General features: G+C 37.7%; 1 protein-coding gene across 1 annotated transcript; it reads right to left on the bottom strand.

The window, feature by feature from the left end:
• Positions 1 to 573: 573 nt before the first annotated feature.
• Positions 574 to 18804, bottom strand: CENATAC (centrosomal AT-AC splicing factor). Its single transcript, XM_053691304.1, has 11 exons — positions 18153 to 18804; positions 17612 to 17778; positions 15516 to 15614; positions 13552 to 13618; positions 13143 to 13205; positions 12013 to 12068; positions 11245 to 11356; positions 7130 to 7163; positions 1794 to 1883; positions 1482 to 1614; positions 574 to 762 (listed from the first exon to the last, which is right to left on the bottom strand). Exons 1-11 carry the CDS (start codon positions 18270 to 18272, stop codon positions 696 to 698), a joined length of 1008 nt encoding a protein of 335 aa, XP_053547279.1. The 5' UTR covers positions 18273 to 18804; the 3' UTR covers positions 574 to 695.
• Positions 18805 to 19007: the final 203 nt, after the last annotated feature.

The raw sequence follows: 19007 nt of genomic DNA, 5'->3' as shown, positions 1-19007 counted from the left end.
TACATATTTTTTCAAAGTTTTACAAATTTGATGTTTTCGCCTCAGCTGAGGCTTCTTTGGGGAGAAAAGTGCTTTAAGCGGTGGTGCCATGAGTTTAGATGTGTCTTCCTTGTTTTTCCCTCCCTGTTCATTCTGTGTCCTCTCTAGCTTAGGTATTGGATTCCCAACAGTCATGAATGAAGTTGTGGACTCTCCCTGTCATTAGAAAGAAAACAAAATGTATGCTTACATGATAAATTATTTTCTTTCTTGACAGGAAGAGTCCATGAACCCGCACCATATTTTTATTGTCGGTGGTGGTTCTCTTCCTTTTTTCTTCTGCAACCTCTATACCCCTGGTGTTTCTCTTATTTTCCAGTTTCCTTGGCTGAATTACTAGGGGAAGAGGGAGGGATACTTAATGCTTTGGCTGGGATGTCGTTGCCTCTTCCTGGTGGCCAGGTCTTGTATTCCCAACAGTAATTAATGAATTTGTGGATTTTTTTTATCAGGTAAGCATAAATTTTGTTTTTATTTTTGCAGAAACTCCGTTTATCCACACATTTTCCCTAAAATATCATTTGTCATAAAAGCTGTGGCAATAGTATTTTTTTTATTTTTCAAAGACAAACATATTTCATACAAGCAGACTTAAATAAGAACAAATTGACACAAAGCATGGAGATTTTTTTTTCTTTTTCCAAAGCTTCCTGAAATTACAGATCCTCTTCACGTCTTTTTCTTTTGGCTCCTTTCTCTTCTGCTTCACTCCTGTACTGGTGCCTGCAAGAGAGAATAATGAAACTGAACATCCCCCACAAGGAAGCAGTGACAAAAAGGGCCCAGACTATTAAAAAAAAAAAAAAAAAAGGAGTACTCTTCCCCACTGCAATACAATAGAGCCGATGAATCCAACAGCACACAAGAGACCCACCACTATTACAACGCAGCTCAGACCAAGATTACAGCAGACCTACAGTTAATAGACTGAGCCACAAGATGATTGAATCCTTGAAGTTACAAACTTGCAGCTCACACACCATAAGAAGAAAAAAGCAGGAATAAATAGAAGAAATTATATCTGATTTAACCTATGTTTACACCCTGAATTTTAAATGTCTATACCCACCTACTTAATCTCCATTAAACTATTATCATGAAACTTTCAGTTAAATGAAGTTTACATTAAAGATTAGATCTGCTAATATCTTGAAAATTACAAACTGTTCTTAGGGATGAAGATCATCTGATAATCCTGGCCAAAGAGAGTGGCTTAAAAGGGCCACAAGTAAAAAAATAAATACAAAATTACAATCTCTAATTCATTCGTCTTAAAATGACATGCTCTATTGACCCTACACTACTGTGTGTTTAAACCTTGCATGGAGCATTTAATTTTTTTATGGACTATTATGGTCCTTTAAGCATAGCTGAGAACTACAGGACTAGGGTGCCAAATGATAGAAGGAAATATAAGGTATCACTAAAGTATTGGGCTTTACCGAGACTGCCATCTCCTGCCGCTGTTCCATACTCTGCCAAAGGATGGCAGCCAGCCCTCATCTGTAGCAGAACTATGGTCAAAGTTTGCCCCAACACGATTTGGAGGAAGTTTCTTCAGTTTTTGCTTCTCCTCTGTAAAAATAAAATGTACATGAATTTAGAGGGCCATATTGCTTTAGCTTCTCTATTTTCATTAATTTTTTTGCCTCTTGACTATTTAAATACATTGCATTTGCTTTTTTAGAACTTCCCAGTAGCAACATTATTAAAAATCTCCCAGAATCCAATTCTCTATAAAATAGATGGCTCACGATGTTTAATGAAGTCAGCATGTGAGGGGCCGATCTCCTGCTGTTTCTCCTCCTCCTCTTCATCGAGCCTCAGCCAGGGTGGGAGGGCACCTGAAAGATAAGACATAACTTGCAGATGAATTTATGTGATGGTCACGAAGCTGGTAATAGCACACACTTTTACAGTAAACATATTAAAAGTTTTTTTTTTTTTTTTTTTACTCAATTGCAGTAACCACTGAGCCTTATACATTATATAAATTATATTCTCATTTTATCAAGACAGAGTTACTGCTTCTCTGCTCATTGTTATATTTTCATGTTTGCTGGGTCTATTTCTCCCATGTAACCTATTTTCATACTTCAAGTTTGTGACGGATACCCCGGCTACCCTGACTGGGAAGTTCCGCCAAAGGGGTCCTGCTTCCTCCCTGCCGACTGCAGCTATGTAGCTGGCAAGTGACCACAGCCTGTAGCCAATCCCTGATAACCAACAGCACAAGTACTCCGGGTCCCACCCAGGGGCAGACTCCGGCTACCCAGACTAGGCTATGTAGCCCAGGAAAGTGATTTTAGCTGGAGCCCACCCAAATAACTAGACACACTAGCATTCAGGTGAAACAGGAACTGATTTTATTGGAAAACATACACTATTTTATACACAAAGCGCATCTTGATTAGACACTGGACAATCCCACAATTTTCCCGCCCCTCCAGACAGACTGGCACTTCCACAGCAGCCATAGTCCCACAGAATCCCAGGACCCAGGGGTGACTGTTTCGGGGTGATCCCGGGGAGAGGTGGCACTTCCAGGGTGTCATTTGAAAGCTCTTGGTCCCCAGATGCCACAGTCCAAAAACGTCATGATTCATTACTGGGGACCGGAGTTACAGCCTGGTAAAGATTGGGGGTAGGGTTGTCCGAAACCCCCAGTTCCCCAAGTAGCTCCCCTCCGGCAATTCCACCACCTCCACCTCTCAAGGAGCTACCAATCCCCAAAAGAGCAAAGCTCTGGGACAAAGGGCAGCTGGAGCGACCAGGGTTAAATGTAGCGGGTGTCCTGCTGTTCTGTGGCCAACCGGGAGTTCCAGGAGCCCGGCCGGCCTGAGAGGAGTTAGGCAGGTGTTTGTTGTGAGCGGCCGACCGGGAGTTCCAGGATCCTTGCTAGCCTAGGAGGGTTTTTCCGGTCAGAGGCCAGCTCTTCTCTGACAAAGTACTGGTGACAAAACAAGCAACCAAAAACTTCCAGAGACCACGGTTGCTCTAAAGCAGTGTTTTTCAACCAGTGTGCCATGGCACACTAGTGTGCCGTGAGAGATCCTCAGGTGTGCCACGGCAGACTGACAACAGTGGGACATATTTTTTAAACTTTGCTTGTTTTTTACTCCCAGTGCAGGGGTAGTTTGTAGGAGGCATGGCATAACAGCACAATACATACAGTATGTGTGTGTTTGTGTGTATGTGTATATATATATATATATGCTGTATTAGGCTACAATGTGTGATTTTTTTTAAATTTTGGGATGGTGGTGTGCCACAGGATTTTCTAATGTAAAAAAGTGTGCCACGGCAAAAAAAAGGATAAAAATCACTGCTCTAAAGGAGCCCAAAACTGCTGAGAAACAACAGGGGTGAGGTAGTAAGGGGGGTTAGCCTTGGGAGTCTGGTATCCGTGACAAAGTTCTATATTCCTTTCAGTGGGATATTTACCAACTAACTGGACTGAACAAGGGAAACCAAATCAAAGTTTTATGGTTTTATTTGACTGTGAAAAAATACTCTGGATTATATTCCATAATCCTGTCCCATAGCACTGCTAAGAATATGCTGTCACACTGCAAGTCATGAAGAGTATATCTTCATGACCATATACTCTTACTTCACCTAGTTCAGGACAGAACAACAACTGTTAAAATATGCTTCCATATCTAAAGGCATCAAACTGTATTCAGAGAATGAGGAATTTAAGGGACCTTCAAGTGATATATCATCAATGTAATAGAGTAAACAGAATCTACATATGTAAAAAGGAAATACCATGTATGGTGTTTACAAATCTTATCTTTTCTAGGCTATAAAAGGGAGGACACAGCGCTTGTGCCATACACCGAACACAAAGACTCCCTAAGACATGGCTTTAGAAATCCAGGAAATAATGGCACCGGAACATCTAGTTCTTGTTACTAACTTTTTTATATAAATACATCCCAGTGTAAAATCAGTATGTGACTCAATAAGATTCCTCCGTTTTCTGTGGGTCTCTTAAGTCTGAAATAGAGTCAACAACTGATCTAAGAATTAAAAAAAAAAAAAAAAAAAAAGTAAAATGTATTTTGAAAATTAAAAAAAAAAAAAAAAAAACTGCAAAAAGCTAAACTGATATTTTTTTTTAAATTTAAAGCAGCAAACCACAAGAGAGCAAAAATACAGTGCTCTGATGTGTTAGAGGATTTAATTATTGTACAGTTTATTGCATATAACTGTTTAACCCTCTACAAAGCCAGCTCCAGTGCAGCAATACATTACTGGGACCTTGCTAAACACATCTGGTGAGCCAATGACAACAGATGTATGTGTAGCTAGCTCCCAGCAGTGCAAGATACTTACATTCTTTTTAACAAAGGACACCAAGAGAAGTAAATTTGATAATAGAAGTAAACTGGAAAATGTTGTGCTCTATATGAAACTTGAAAATTATATTCCCTTTAAAACTGGAACCTCCCAAGCTAGAAAATAACATGCAATATATTTTAAAACACCAGACCAATCTTATCTAAAAGCACAAGTCAGTGAGACATGTAACAATTTATTTATATGTCAAGCCAGTTTCCCATTGGTTCTTTAAATATATATGAGACTGATTACTGAAGTCATACCAGGATATTTACAGGTAATCATTTCCTCACTGCCAGTTTCTAGAATTACATGAAAACCATATTAACAGCTGCAGGGGCCAAAGAAACCAATAAGAGGTACACACCTTACCCTTGAAAGAAACAAGACTTGTGTGAAGACAGGTTTGGTGCCCACTTCAGAGGATGCGACAGACGAGGTGCCATATACAGGGAGTGCAGAATTATTAGGCAAATGAGTATTTTGACCACATCATCCTCTTTATGCATGTTGTCTTACTCCAAGCTGTATAGGCTCGAAAGCCTACTACCAATTAAGCATATTAGGTGATGTGCATCTCTGTAATGAGAAGGGGTGTGGTCTAATGACATCAACACCCTATATCAGGTGTGCATAATTATTAGGCAACTTCCTTTCCTTTGGCAAAATGGGTCAAAAGAAGGACTTGACAGGCTCAGAAAAGTAAAAAATAGTGAGATATCTTGCAGAGGGATGCAGCACTCTTAAAATTGCAAAGCTTCTGAAGCGTGATCATCGAACAATCAAGCGTTTCATTCAAAATAGTCAACAGGGTCGCAAGAAGCGTGTGGAAAAACCAAGGCGCAAAATAACTGCCCATGAACTGAGAAAAGTCAAGCGTGCAGCTGCCAAGATGCCACTTGCCACCAGTTTGGCCATATTTCAGAGCTGCAACATCACTGGAGTGCCCAAAAGCACAAGGTGTGCAATACTCAGAGACATGGCCAAGGTAAGAAAGGCTGAAAGACGACCACCACTGAACAAGACACACAAGCTGAAACGTCAAGACTGGGCCAAGAAATATCTCAAGACTGATTTTTCTAAGGTTTTATGGACTGATGAAATGAGTGAGTCTTGATGGGCCAGATGGATGGGCCCGTGGCTGGATTGGTAAAGGGCAGAGAGCTCCAGTCCGACTCAGACGCCAGCAAGGTGGAGGTGGAGTACTGGTTTGGGCTGGTATCATCAAAGATGAGCTTGTGGGGCCTTTTCGGGTTGAGGATCGAGTCAAGCTCAACTCCCAGTCCTACTGCCAGTTTCTGGAAGACACCTTCTTCAAGCAGTGGTACAGGAAGAAGTCTGCATCCTTCAAGAAAAACATGATTTTCATGCAGGACAATGCTCCATCACACGCGTCCAAGTACTCCACAGCGTGGCTGGCAAGAAAGGGTATAAAAGAAGAAAATCTAATGACATGGCCTCCTTGTTCACCTGATCTGAACCCCATTGAGAACCTGTGGTCCATCATCAAATGTGAGATTTACAAGGAGGGAAAACAGTACACCTCTCTGAACAGTGTCTGGGAGGCTGTGGTTGCTGCTGCACGCAATGTTGATGGTGAACAGATCAAAACACTGACAGAATCCATGGATGGCAGGCTTTTGAGTGTCCTTGCAAAGAAAGGTGGCTATATTGGTCACTGATTTGTTTTTGAATGTCAGAAATGTATATTTGTGAATGTTGAGATGTTATATTGGTTTCACTGGTAAAAATAAATAACTGAAATGGGTATATATTTGTTTTTTGTTAAGTTGCCTAATAATTATGCACAGTAATAGTCACCTGCACACACAGATATCCCCCTAAAATAGCTATAACTAAAAACAAACTAAAAACTACTTCCAAAACTATTCAGCTTTGATATTAGTTAGTTTTTTGGGTTCATTGAGAACATGGTTGTTGTTCAATAATAAAATTAATCCTCAAAAATACAACTTGCCTAATAATTCTGCACTCCCTGTATAATTGTACAAGTGTATCCACTTTCCTATAGTTTTGTTAAAGGGACAGTACACTGTAAAATTGTTTATCCATAAATGTATTTTAAATGACTTGTTATACCAACTGAAGAGTATAAAATATTTGCGAAATTGCATTTTCGGGTTTATTTGTGTATCTGAAGTAGCTGGTTTTGTGCTTTGAAACCACAGCCTATTACAATGGGTTGAGCTTCAGGTAATATCAGATCTCATTATGTTATCACTTTTATGTAAACAGACTTGCTTCCTTATCTTATATTTGTCTGGAACACCAAAGCTCAATACATAGAGAGAACAATGGAAAATTATCATTTTATTACTTAACTATCATGCCCCCCACTGAGGGTGTAATCTCTTCTGCTGGCTGTGTTTACTTAGGCTTGTCAATAGCGTATACGCCAGTATCAAAACTTTCAGTATAGGTTGGGAAACCACAAGCTAAATCAGCTATTTCAAATGCTGAAATATGAGTAAAGGAGCTACTTGCAACCAATTTAATACACTCTAGCAGGTAAAAAGGATCATTGAGAATAATTTAAAGGGGAGAAAGTTTTTGGGTGAACTGTCCCTTTAAACTGGAGTAAGGATGGACATGCTTTGGAAAGGGAGTCTAAAGTTCTACCTCTTCTAGTAGTGGTGAGTAAAGCAAAACCTTAGTGGTCATTCTGAATGTGAACAAAGGGAAGTAAATACACATTTATAGCATTATGATAGTGTCCTCTCACCTGTGTGAACATTAAGCTTGTTGTCTGCAAGTACCTGGCAGAGAGAAGAAAAAAAAAAAATGAAGGTCCAAACACTGAAAAAAATGAACAAAAATGAAACAAATGGCCATTGACCCCCTGTAACCAATAGTAAGAGTAAAAGATAGTAAATAAAGGCCACTATCTGTTGGTGAGGTCCAGCCCCTGATACTCAGCTCATAATTATTATTATTATTTTTTTTTTTTACACAATTAGATGAATAATTTGAATTCTTTAGAAATTTATAGCTATGTTGAGTAGCCTCATATGCTATCTAAGCCTCCCATATAAAGAAAAACAAGATTTAGTAATCCTCAATATAATGTCTTTGAACAAGGTTTCAGTTTTTGCTCTATACAAATATCAACAAGTAAAGGAGACAGGGGACAACCCTGTCTTGTACCATTATTTATCTGTATGGGTACCCTACTATTTTAATGTAAGATGTTGGTCTTGAGTATATTGCAGACATTGCTCTGTAGAAGTTTCCCTTTATCCCCACCAAGGCGCATATATATATATATATATATATATATATATATATATATATATATATATATATATATATATATATATATATATATATATATATATCCAGAGAAAGCATCCCCCCGTTTTGAAGTATAATCTATTAAATCCACTCCTCTGCAGATATTATCAGGGGATTTCCCATTTATTAAATCCTACTTGGTCTGTGTGAATAATTTTATGTAGTAAGAGATTAAGCAAGGCATTTTGTGAGTAGTTTCATTTCTTGGTTTATAAGGGTTATTGGTATATAGTTTCTGCAAAACAATTTGGTTTTACCTGGTTTAGGGATCACTGATATTCTAGCTGCTAACAGATCCTCCATGATTTTCGATCCTTCCAATATACCATTAAAGGAGGAAGTCAGACTAGAAACCAAGATATCAGCAGACGTTTTAAAATAAATACCTAGAAATCCATTTGTTCCTTGGGCCCTATTTATTTTTTATGGCCAACAAATCCTCAGAGTTTGTTATTGGAGAATTTAAAGAGCTTGACTCTTCTTCTAGCTTTGGGAGTCTGCACTTATTTAGCAAAGTCTGTATTTTAGAGTTTAATGCCATGTACTGGTAGATAAAATAATCTTTGGTAAATATTTGCAAGTATATTTTCAATCTCATGATGGTGTTTGGTTGATTTACCATTTGTGTCCTAGTTATATGTTTAAAGGGACAGTAAAGTCAAAATTGAACGCTCATGATTCAGATAGAGCATGCAATTTTAAACAACTTTCCAGTTTACTTTTATCATCACGTTCGGTTTGTTCTCTTGATATTCTTTGTTGAAAGCTAAACCTAACTCATAAACCGATTTCTAAGCTATTGAAGGCCACCTCTTATCTAATTTTGACAGTTTTTCACATTTAGATGGTGCTAATTTATGTGCGTCACATGGATAATATTGTGCTCACTCCAGTGGAGTTATTTACGAGTCAGCGCTGATTGACTAAAATGCAAGTCTGTTAAAAGATCTGAGATAAGAGGGCAGTCTGCAGAGGCTTAGATACAAGGTAATCAATGAGGTAAAAGTGTATTAAAGGGACAGTCAACACCAGATTTTTTGTTGTTTAAAAAGAAAGATAAACCATTTATTACCCATTTCCCAGTTTTGCATAACCAACACTGTTATAGAAATACACTTTTTTACCTCTGTGATTACCTTGTAGCTAAGCCTCTACAAACTGCACCCTTATTTCAGTTTTTTTGAAAGACATGCATTTTAGCCAATCAGTGCTGGCTCCAGGGTAACTTCACGTGCATGAGCTCAATGTTATCCATATGAAACACATGAACTAATGCCCTCTAGTGGTCAAAATGCATTCAGATTAGAGGCAGTCTTCAATGTCTAAGAAATTAGCATATGAACCTCCTAGAATTAGCTTTCAACTAAGAATACGAAGAGAACAAAGCAACATTGGTAATAAAAGTAAATTGGAAAGTTGTTTAAAATTACATTCCCTATTTAAATCATGGAAGTTTTTTTGGACTTGACAGTCCCTTTCAGATAACAGTGTTGGTTATGCAAAACTGGGGAATGGGTAATAAAAAGGGATTATCTATCTTTTTAAACAATAAAAACATTCAAATTAGACTGTCCCTTTAAGACTATTTGCTAACATTCTATAAGTTTGTTTTTTTCCAAATATGAAATACTTGGAACCTATTAATTTCAGGGACCACGTTGCATCTTCAGTTAATAAACTATCTACATCTGTTTTTTTGCCCCTGATCTCTGGAGGCATGGAAGACCTCGGCTGTTGGGCATGAGACCTCCAAAACTAAGCAAGTTCTTCTTTTTAGGGTTAATATTCGTCACAGTTTAAGTTTTCTGTAATATGCCTGCTTCTGTAATTAACCCCTTAACGACCAGCGTTGTACCCTGTACGTCGCTGCAGTCCTGGGCTTCTCTCTGCCGCGATCTCGCTCAAAATAGCGAGATTGCGCTATTTCTGCATGCCCCATGCGGGACCACTACATGACTACACAGAAAGGAAAAAAAAAAAAGCCAGGAAGGGCAATAAGGGGGATTCTATGTGGGATCCACTGTGGGAAAGGGATCTGGGGGGGGTCAGCTACACTACAGAAAAAATGGTTAATGGGGTATTTTTTGTTTGTTTTTTTAAATGCATAAATTGAGGCAAACTGGGTACTGGCAGACAGCTGCCAGTACCTAAGATGACGGCAAATAGGTAGAGGGGGAATCAGGGAGGTTGGGGTAAAAGCGGATCCTAAACTGCAAAAAAAAAAAAAAAAAAAAAAAAAGGTAATAATAAATATCATTTTTTTTTTTGTTTTTTTTTTAAAAAGCAGCCTTTTATTTTAGCACTGGCAGACACATTCTGCCACTACTTAAGATGGGGTGACAATTGTGGGGGGGGGGGGGGGGGGGGGGCAAGAGAGAAGTTTGAGAGGGGTCAAGGAGGGATGTCAGGTGGGAGGCCGATCTCTACACTAAAGCTAAAATTAACCCTACAAGCTACCTAATTAACCCCTTCACTGCTGGGCATAATACAAGTGTGGTGTGCAGCGGTATTTAGGTGCCTTCTAATTACCAAAAAGCAATGCCAAAGCCATATATGTCTTCTATTTTTGAACAACGGGAATCCCAGAGAAGAATTTACAACCATTTGTGACATTTCAGTGAGAAATCTAATGTTGTCTAATATATATATATATATATAGTTTTAATAGGTAAAACTAAAAAAGGCTCTATTTATGTTTAAAATGTAGTGATGGAAAAAATGCTCTGGTCTTTTGGGGAAGTTTTTGTCTGAAGTGCCTGGTCCTTAAGGGGTTAATATTCCTCTGATACTTTATGGCCATCCCACCCTTATAATGGATTAGTAGTGAAATTGACATTAGTGTCCATAAAATGAAGCAATTCTTCCACTTTCTAGAGTACTAAGTCATCTTTTAAAATGGAGGTATTTAAAGTGCAGGATCTAGAGGGGGATAATAAGTCTTCCCAAGGTTATAATAGCAACCATAGCATTATAGAAGCTGCCTCTAACAATGGCATCCTATATATCTATCTACCGAGAGATATTGATACAGTTGCATCAATAAAAGAAAAGCACTTTGAGAAACTCAGCGAGTGTGAAATTTTTTTTTATATATACACACACACTTTTTTTTTTTATTATAAATGGATTATACACACACACATACATAAAGACACAATCCTTTGTAAATGAGAAACATAAAACACACATGTTCATGAAATCCCACTTATAGAACACCTTCACCAGAGTTTTGCCTAAGTAGATGTATAGCAATAGGTTGAAATTCCTTCTGGTCTTCTCAAATGTACAACCTCAAATCCTTGGCACTGGAGGAATTATTGGGCCTTAATGTGTACCCTCAAATGTCAGGCAACCAGGACAGTAGACTAAGATTAGGGGTTGCACAGAAGTGCATAAGAGCCATATCTAAGAAGTTTTTGTGAAATGACAACCATTTAACCATCACAGAAAAGTTTGATGAAGAATTTTAGAACTGCGTGGAATTAAGAACAATTGTTGTTATTTTTAAACAATAATAATCTGTAAATTTGGGTTGGGTGGCTTTACCTGATGCCCGATAAATGTGAGAAGTGGCCCTACTCCAGTAGGCGGAGGACTTCCAAGGGTCATGGCGTGGACCCTACTTGGACCTGCTTTTTCAGGGTTAAACTCTAGTTTCCTAAAAAGAAAAATGGTTGCAGCTTTAAAGCACAAGACGCAAGCTCTTGAGGAGCGATTCTGCAGGATCATTGTATGTCTCCCATTGTAGGTATTATTATAATTTATTTGTATAGCGCTGGTTACAAGCACTATTTCTTACACATACTTTCTTCTCCATGGAAGTCCCACTCCTAGGTGGCACAAGTGTCTCCCATAGCATAAACTCTGTGCAAAACTAAGTTTTACAGATTGACCCAGGTCTGAAAATGCACCAAGACATTGTATAAAGTAACTTTATAAAGCAAGATTAACTTTCAAGCGACATGTCAATCCAATAATAAAATGATCTAATGTGTTCCGTTTTATTATTGCTGGCCCTTATGTATGTATTTCCCTTAATTCTTGTCACCCATTTATTTAATCTCTCCAATAACTATTATTAGAGTCATCAAACCCTCTCAATCATTAGCTTGATTATAGTGAACTTGGGAAGTTATTCCTTTGACAAAGGTATTTGATAGACTGGAAATGCTGTCCTCTACCCAAGTCTCCTTCCTACTGGTTTAGGTCAGTACTGTACGTCTCATCCCTTCCCGTCTCCCTTGTGTTGGTAAAGAACTCAGTTAGTGAAATGCTACAGTGTAAATCCATTAAATATTAAAAGCCTTCCCTTACCTGGAGGATACATGTGCACTTTCTGCCTCCTCTTCTTCCACTGGATTAGTTGTAGGCTGGGTTTTATTCAGGAAAAATTAACAATTGTCCCTTACAAGTGGCAAATATCACTAAACATTCCTCATCTAGAGCATAGCATTTACACATTATATGAATCATAAAGACGTGTTTCAGTATAGCAGTCAGCGGGCAAACAAAAATTTAATGTCATCTGAAAGAAAACAATTTAACTGAAAAAAACCTTCTCTGCATTAATAAATTAATCCTACCAGATTTTGAAGAGCTGTTGCATAGAGGTTCTTCAACTCTTACTGACAGAAAAGTGCCATAAAGAAAAATAAAACCTACCCATAGCTAGTTCTTAAACGTGGAAATAAATATTTCACCAGCCTCAGACGTCTACAGAGCAATCATTAAAGGAGTATTAAACCGTATGAGATTGTAATATAAAGTAATTACGTGTAAAAAAAACAAAAAAAAATCACAACACTTTATGCAATATACCTTCATTATTATTTCCCCCTGTAATGTAACTCCAATATTTTGTTGGTTTTCTAAATTTCATAGAGATTCAATAAAGAGATGGGCTCCGCCATGTTTAAACTTAAGTTTTTCCCTTATGTTTCTCTCCCGCTGAGGATAATTAGAGACAGATTTAAAAACAGGCAATAAAAAAAAAAGGATTGTGCACACAAGGCTGTGTGGACTGTAGGATTGTTAAAGTAATTAATAGGGTTTCCACAATCTTGTTTTATGGCCTGGTTTTATTTGTCCCTAATTGTCCTCAGCGGGAGAGATAGGTAAGGGGGAAACTTAAGTTTAAACATGGTGGGACCCATTGCTTTATAGAAACTAAAGCTATACACTTATATTTGCAATATTTAAACAATATAATTGTACAAAATACATCGAAATATTTTTCTAAGGCTAATCTTTGCTTTGAATACATCATTATGTCTAGCGTGTATTTACAGTTTAATATTCCTTCATATAAAACAGAGATGTAATAGCTACACATCACTCTAGTGTATGTAATCAAACCCAGATATGCCCTGGAGCTCTCCCAGACTGTGCTAAACACAGACAGACCTCTGATTTGGATACTGTTCAGTGAATCCTGGAAAACAAACCTCTAGGACGCTCTGCAAAATTTCCATCCGGTTTTCTTCAACCTGTCGGATCTGAGCAGCAACCTAAGGATTGAAAGAGAAAGTTGTTAAAAGTGATAATAGAAGTCTGTTAGCAAAAGTAGCTAAACAACAAAAAGAGAACAGAGAAGACAGAAATTAAAAGGACCACTAAACAGTACAATAGCACAATCAATAAATGCATAATAAAAAGACAAATCAAAAACCACTTAGTGAAGTTTAATTTTGACTTTAGTGGTCCTTTAAGTTGGCAGCTAACAGGGGAAATAGAGGCCGAGCAGCCATCAGAGAGGGATGATAAAGGGAACCAATCTGTCAAAGGAGGTATGTGTGAGCAAACAAGCAATGATAACCAACACTGAAGTCAATCCATGGAGTGCACCTCACTTACCTGTTTGATCAGAACATCCTCTGTTTCCTCGTAGTTGTCAAGGGCTTTGGTAACAGACGACTTAAACCTTAGAAACACAAAAGAAAGCAGCCAGCCATTAAATTGTACTGTAAATCCTTCTTGCCAGGTGCAGGAACCCTCAAAGGCAAAATAGTGAATGCATGACTTGTTTTTATCATTATTAATATAAGCAACATACCCACACAGGAAGGGAAGACAGTACTTTATTCAAAATATATGGCATTTCATCCTTTTATAGATTGTCAGTCTCCTTAAAGGGACATGAAACCCAAACGTTTCATAATTCAGATAGAACATACAGTTTAAGAACTTTTCAATTTTCTTTTATTATCAAACTTGTTTTGTTCTCTAGGTGTCCTTTGTTGAATGAGCAGCAATGCACTAATGAGACCTAGCTGAACACATAAGGTGAGCCAATGACAAGAGGCAAGTCTGTGTAGCCACCACCAACAACGTATTATTTTAAACAAACTAGGATACCAAGAAAAGTAAATTTGACTTTACTGTCACTTAAAGAGAACCAACAGATTGACATTGCATTACACAAAGAGTATATTCATTAAAGGAACAGTCTAGTCCAAAATAAACTTTCATGATTCAGATAGGGCATGTAATTTTTAACAACTTTCCAATTTACTTTTATCACCAATTTTGCTTTGTTCTCTTGGTATTCTTAGTTGAAAGCTAAACCTAGGGGGTTCATATGCTAATTTCTAAGCCCTTGAAGGCTGCCTCTTCTCTCAGGGCATTTTGGCAGTTTTTCACCACTAGAGGGTGTTAGATCATGTGTGTCATATAGATAACACTGTGCTCACGCACGTGGAGTTCCAGTGAGCCAGCTCTGATTGGCTAAAATGGATGTCTGTCAAAAGAACTGAAATAAGGGGGCAGTTTGCAGAGGCTTAGATATAAGGTAATCACAGAGGTAAAAAGTGTATTTATATAACTGTGTTGGTTAGGCAAAAACTAGGGAATGGGTAATAAAAGGGATTATCTATCCTTTTAAACAATGCAAATTCTGGTGTGGACTGTCCCTTTAAGAGGTGAATTGAAACATTTAAATTCCAGCTATTAACTATGCATCATGAAGGGCCAAACCCAGTGAATAATCCCTTTATTATCCATTCCCAAGTTTTTCATAACCAACACTGTTATATTAATACACTTTTTACCCCTTATCTCAGGGTTTTTTATTAACTTGCATTTCAGTCAATTAGTGCTGACTCATGCATAACTCCACAGGAGCAAACACAATGTTATCTATATGGCACACATGAACTATCACTATCTAGCTGTGAAAAGCTAATATGCACCAAGATAAGTGGTGACTTAAAGGGCTTAGAAATCAGCCTATGAGCCTACATATGTTTAGCCTTCAACAAAGAATACCAAGAGAAAAAAAGCTATTTTGATGATAAAAGTAAAATTGGAAAGTTGTTTAAAATTGCATGCCCTATCTGAATCATGAAAAGCTTAATTTTGACTTTACTGTCCCTTTAACTATGCATTATGCAGGGCTGACTCAGCTATTCTTGCAGGAGATACTCACTGGGTTTGGCCCTTGATGATGAATAGTTAATGAAAGATTTAAAATCTTTTACAATTCATCTCTTTGTGAATAAAACTCAAATGGGTCACATTTCACACTGGATTTTCCTAAAAGGACTTAAAAATCAAGACAGCACTATGGGCTATAAGTATATGACTACCACATTTTAGATATTTAAAACAAAAAAATGCAAGTCAATAGATAAATAAATAGCCCTAAAATAAGGAGTCACTCTGTAGAGGTTTAGATACAAGGTAATCAGAGATAATTATGCAAAACTCTGGAATGGGTAATAAGAGGAGTATCTATCTTTTTAAACAATAACAATTTTGTAGAAGAATGTCCCTTTAATTACATGGAATACGATGTGAAAAAAAATATTTTGCACTCTCACCTCTCAAATTCTTCTGAGCTAAGTACAAATTGTGGTTTAAGATTTTTCTCAGCTTGATGTGTCCACCAAAATTTGTTCACTGCTTTTACATGTTCTGAGCTGTGAAAGAAATAAAAATAGTTTAATAAACGCTGTCCAGAAGCTTGCCATATGTGTCTACTAACTTGAGTTTATGGGCCCGATAACCAAAAATTCATCAGATGAGATGTTTAAAAAAAAAAAAAACACACATTAACCCTTATAGGGCCTGCCCTTACATATTTATCTACAATAGGGACTGTCCCTAAAAGTATTGAGGTTTGCTGGAAAGAGTGGTGAGAGCAAAGTTAGCAGTATTAAAAATAAATACTGCAGCCAATACAAATCAGATTATGTTTTCAGCTTATTTTACTTTCTCCTCTATTTTCAAATGCATGTGTTTTTCTATCACAGTAATAAATGTTTTGAGTACTCTAACACAATTTCACCGGCTTACAGTTTGTGGAATAAAAAAAAGAGAGATCTACAATGGGGGAATGCTTACAGAATATGTTGAGACCGGGCAGATGAAATGTTCCTGTTCAGCCCACTATCAGAGACAAGGAAACTCCGTTTAAAACATGGAAAACAATACTGTCAAAATGCCCTGAGATAAGAGGCGGCCTTCAAGGGCTTAGAAATTAGCATATGAACCGCCTAGGTTTAGCTTTCAACTAAGAATACCAAGAGAACAAAGCAAAATTGGTGATAGATGTAAATTTGAAAATGGTTTAAAATGACATGCCCTATCTGAATAATGAAAGCTTGTTTTGGACTAGACTGTCCCTTTAAAGGGACGGTCAAGTCCAAAACAAACTTTCATTATTCAGATAGGGCATGTCATTTTAAACAACTTTCCAATGTACTTTTATCACCAATTTTACTTTGTTCTCTTGGTATTCTTAGTTAAAAGCTAAACCTAGACAGGCTCATATGATAATTTATTAGACCTTAAGGCATTGACAGTTTTTCACCACTAGAGGGCATTAGTTTGTGTGTGTCATATAGATAAAATTGAGCTCACGCATGTGGAGTTACCAAAGAGTCAGCACTGATTGGCTAGAATGCAAGTCTGTCAAAAGAACTGGAATAAGGGGGCAGAGGCTTAGATACAAGGTAACCACAGAGGTAAAGAGTGTATTATTATAACTGTGTTGGTTATGCAAAACTGGGGAATGGGTAATAAATGGATTATCTATTTTTTTAAACAACAGAAATTCTAGTGTTGACTGTCCCTTTAAAAAACAATTGTTAGCCCTATCGTAACGTGTGCATGTTCTTTACATAATGAAGACAGGGAACGTCCTTTGCAATAAACACAGTTATGGAGGGTTCACAGACAGAATGCCAATGGACAGAATACCGAAGCACATTTGTCTATCAAACTTATGTCCAAGAGACTATATTCCAAATGCAGAAATGACCGTCAGTCTGACGTTTATATCTCTTAACTCGCGGGCCCATGTAGCTACTCACTATCAGATAGTAAAGCCTCATTATACAAGAGCATTCGGCTGACGCAACCGCTTCTAGAAACCTAACTATGGGTCCCACCCCCGACAACGTGCTTTTAACACATTCCCCTCCTTATACATATCCTATTACCTTCCAGTAAATATAATAAGTTAATATATTATAAAAAAAAACATGTTAAAAATGTAAGCTAATTTAATTGTTTTAGGTTTGTGCTTTTTATAATATTTTAAATAAAGATTCACTATACAATGACATTTAGAGTCAGGCTGTGATGGGTCCATGGGAGTGGAGCGTGAGTAGAATCAGACACATTTGGCCGCGGCCGTACTGTTATCTGACGGACATTTGTCTGTTGGATTATTATCTGTCGGACAAATGTCCATCGGATAACAGTACGGCCATTGTTTTAATGGTACTGCCAAGATTTCTTGCAAGCCCAGAGACCGTTAGACCTTATAGGAACAATCCTGTTCCAAACATAATTTCTATGCTTACATGTAGATACCATACACTCTTCTGTCCTAGTACCCCCTGTACACACCTCACTCACTGTCACACTCATCTCATGCTCACATAATCCACACACAACCAATTAAACATACCTTTGCATATGCTCCAGAATCCCTCCAAACAATACAGTTTGGTTCCCATCTGTTGTGTGTTTCTTTACTTCTGCATCACAGCAGTAACACCAAAAACTTCCCTCATGCTCAGAGGGACTGTACTTTACAACAGAAGCCCCTTTTATCATTTTCCTTGCAGCGGATATCTGAGTGAGAGGTAAAAATGACAGCATGATAGACTCACCCATTATTACAAAGTGGGAGCAAATAATGTAGAATCAGTTTGTACGAAAAGCTGAGACAAGCTATTTGTTGCAAGTTATAAAAACACTGAATGGTATATGAAAGGGACAGTGTAATAAACATCTTGTCACACGATTCAAAGAGTGGGGTTGCTTCCTGAATCGTTTATCATAATATTTTAAGGAACTGGACACAAGAATTGTTAAAATAAATATAACTAGTTCCCAGCAGTATATTATGTGTATAGCTAACGACATAAAATACAAATAACGTAAAGCGCTACGATATGCGAAAACAAATATACACTGCAGTTCCCGGCGTGTTGTATGCTATATACCTTACTACTGAAGGTCTTGAGTATCCCAGCCAGCCGTTCCCTGTGCCCCTTCTCATAAACATGTTTCCTGCGACCACAAAAACTACTTTTTCGGCACACAGTACAGTGATACACCGCCATCTTAGCGGGTCTGAAAATGCTTCACTGCCAGGACTGCGTCAGGACGTTAACCTGCACGTAAACGTTTCCCATTTGTCATGTGATATTGTACTTCGGGGCCCTCATATTCGAGGAAGTTATTTATTTATTTTTACCAACTTTGTCTCTGTTTTGTTACTTGAAGGCTGTTTTTTTGGAGGACAAAATGGTCAGGATCGTATCGTTATATCTGTTCACATAGCTTCTCTGGTTTGTTGCCGCAAGACAATGAGCCTTACTGAGGCTATCGCCAATTGTAGGAGATTTTGTGTTCTGTGTCTGGTGCCATCTGCAGCTCATATTGCAAATAGGGAAAATGCTGCACTCCCGGTCGATAAAGTATATGTATTTATATAAACAAATACCTGACTTGCTAAGCACTATTACTGGGCACTTTCAAGAAATCAGGGATGATGGCCTAACTTGTTCAGGCACTTTACTCTTGAGGATAGAAAGGTCAAAACTGAAACGTTTGTGGGAGCATTTAAGTTGTAAAGGGACAGTAAACTCAAAATGAAAGGACCAGTCAACACAGTAGATTTGCATAATCAACAAATGCAAAATAACAAGACAATGCAATAGCACTTAGTCTGAACTTCAAATGAGTAGTAGATTTTTTTTTCTGACAATTTTAAAAGATATGTCTATTTCCACTCCCCCTGTACCATGTAACAGCCAATCACAAATGCATACACGTACCATGTGACAGGCATTAGC

Source organism: Bombina bombina, chromosome 8 (assembly GCF_027579735.1).
Source record: "Bombina bombina isolate aBomBom1 chromosome 8, aBomBom1.pri, whole genome shotgun sequence".
NCBI classification, from domain to species: Eukaryota; Metazoa; Chordata; class Amphibia; order Anura; family Bombinatoridae; genus Bombina; species Bombina bombina.
Note: the sequence above shows the minus strand (reverse complement) of the source record. Positions and strands in the feature narration are given on the sequence as shown.

What these genes read in the sequence shown, in the direction of transcription:
- CENATAC (XM_053691304.1), bottom strand. Translation starts at nt 18,272, where the DNA reads ATGGCGGTGTATCACTGTACTGTGTGCCGAAAAAGTAGTTTTTGTGGT. An exon ending in TCACATTTATCGGGCATCAG is followed by an intron (nt 7,164 to 11,244) that starts GTAAAGCCACCC and finishes TCTCTCTGCCAG; the next exon opens with GTACTTGCAGACAACAAGCT. An exon ending in CAAGCTTAATGTTCACACAG is followed by an intron (nt 1,884 to 7,129) that starts GTGAGAGGACAC and finishes CTTATCTTTCAG; the next exon opens with GTGCCCTCCCACCCTGGCTG.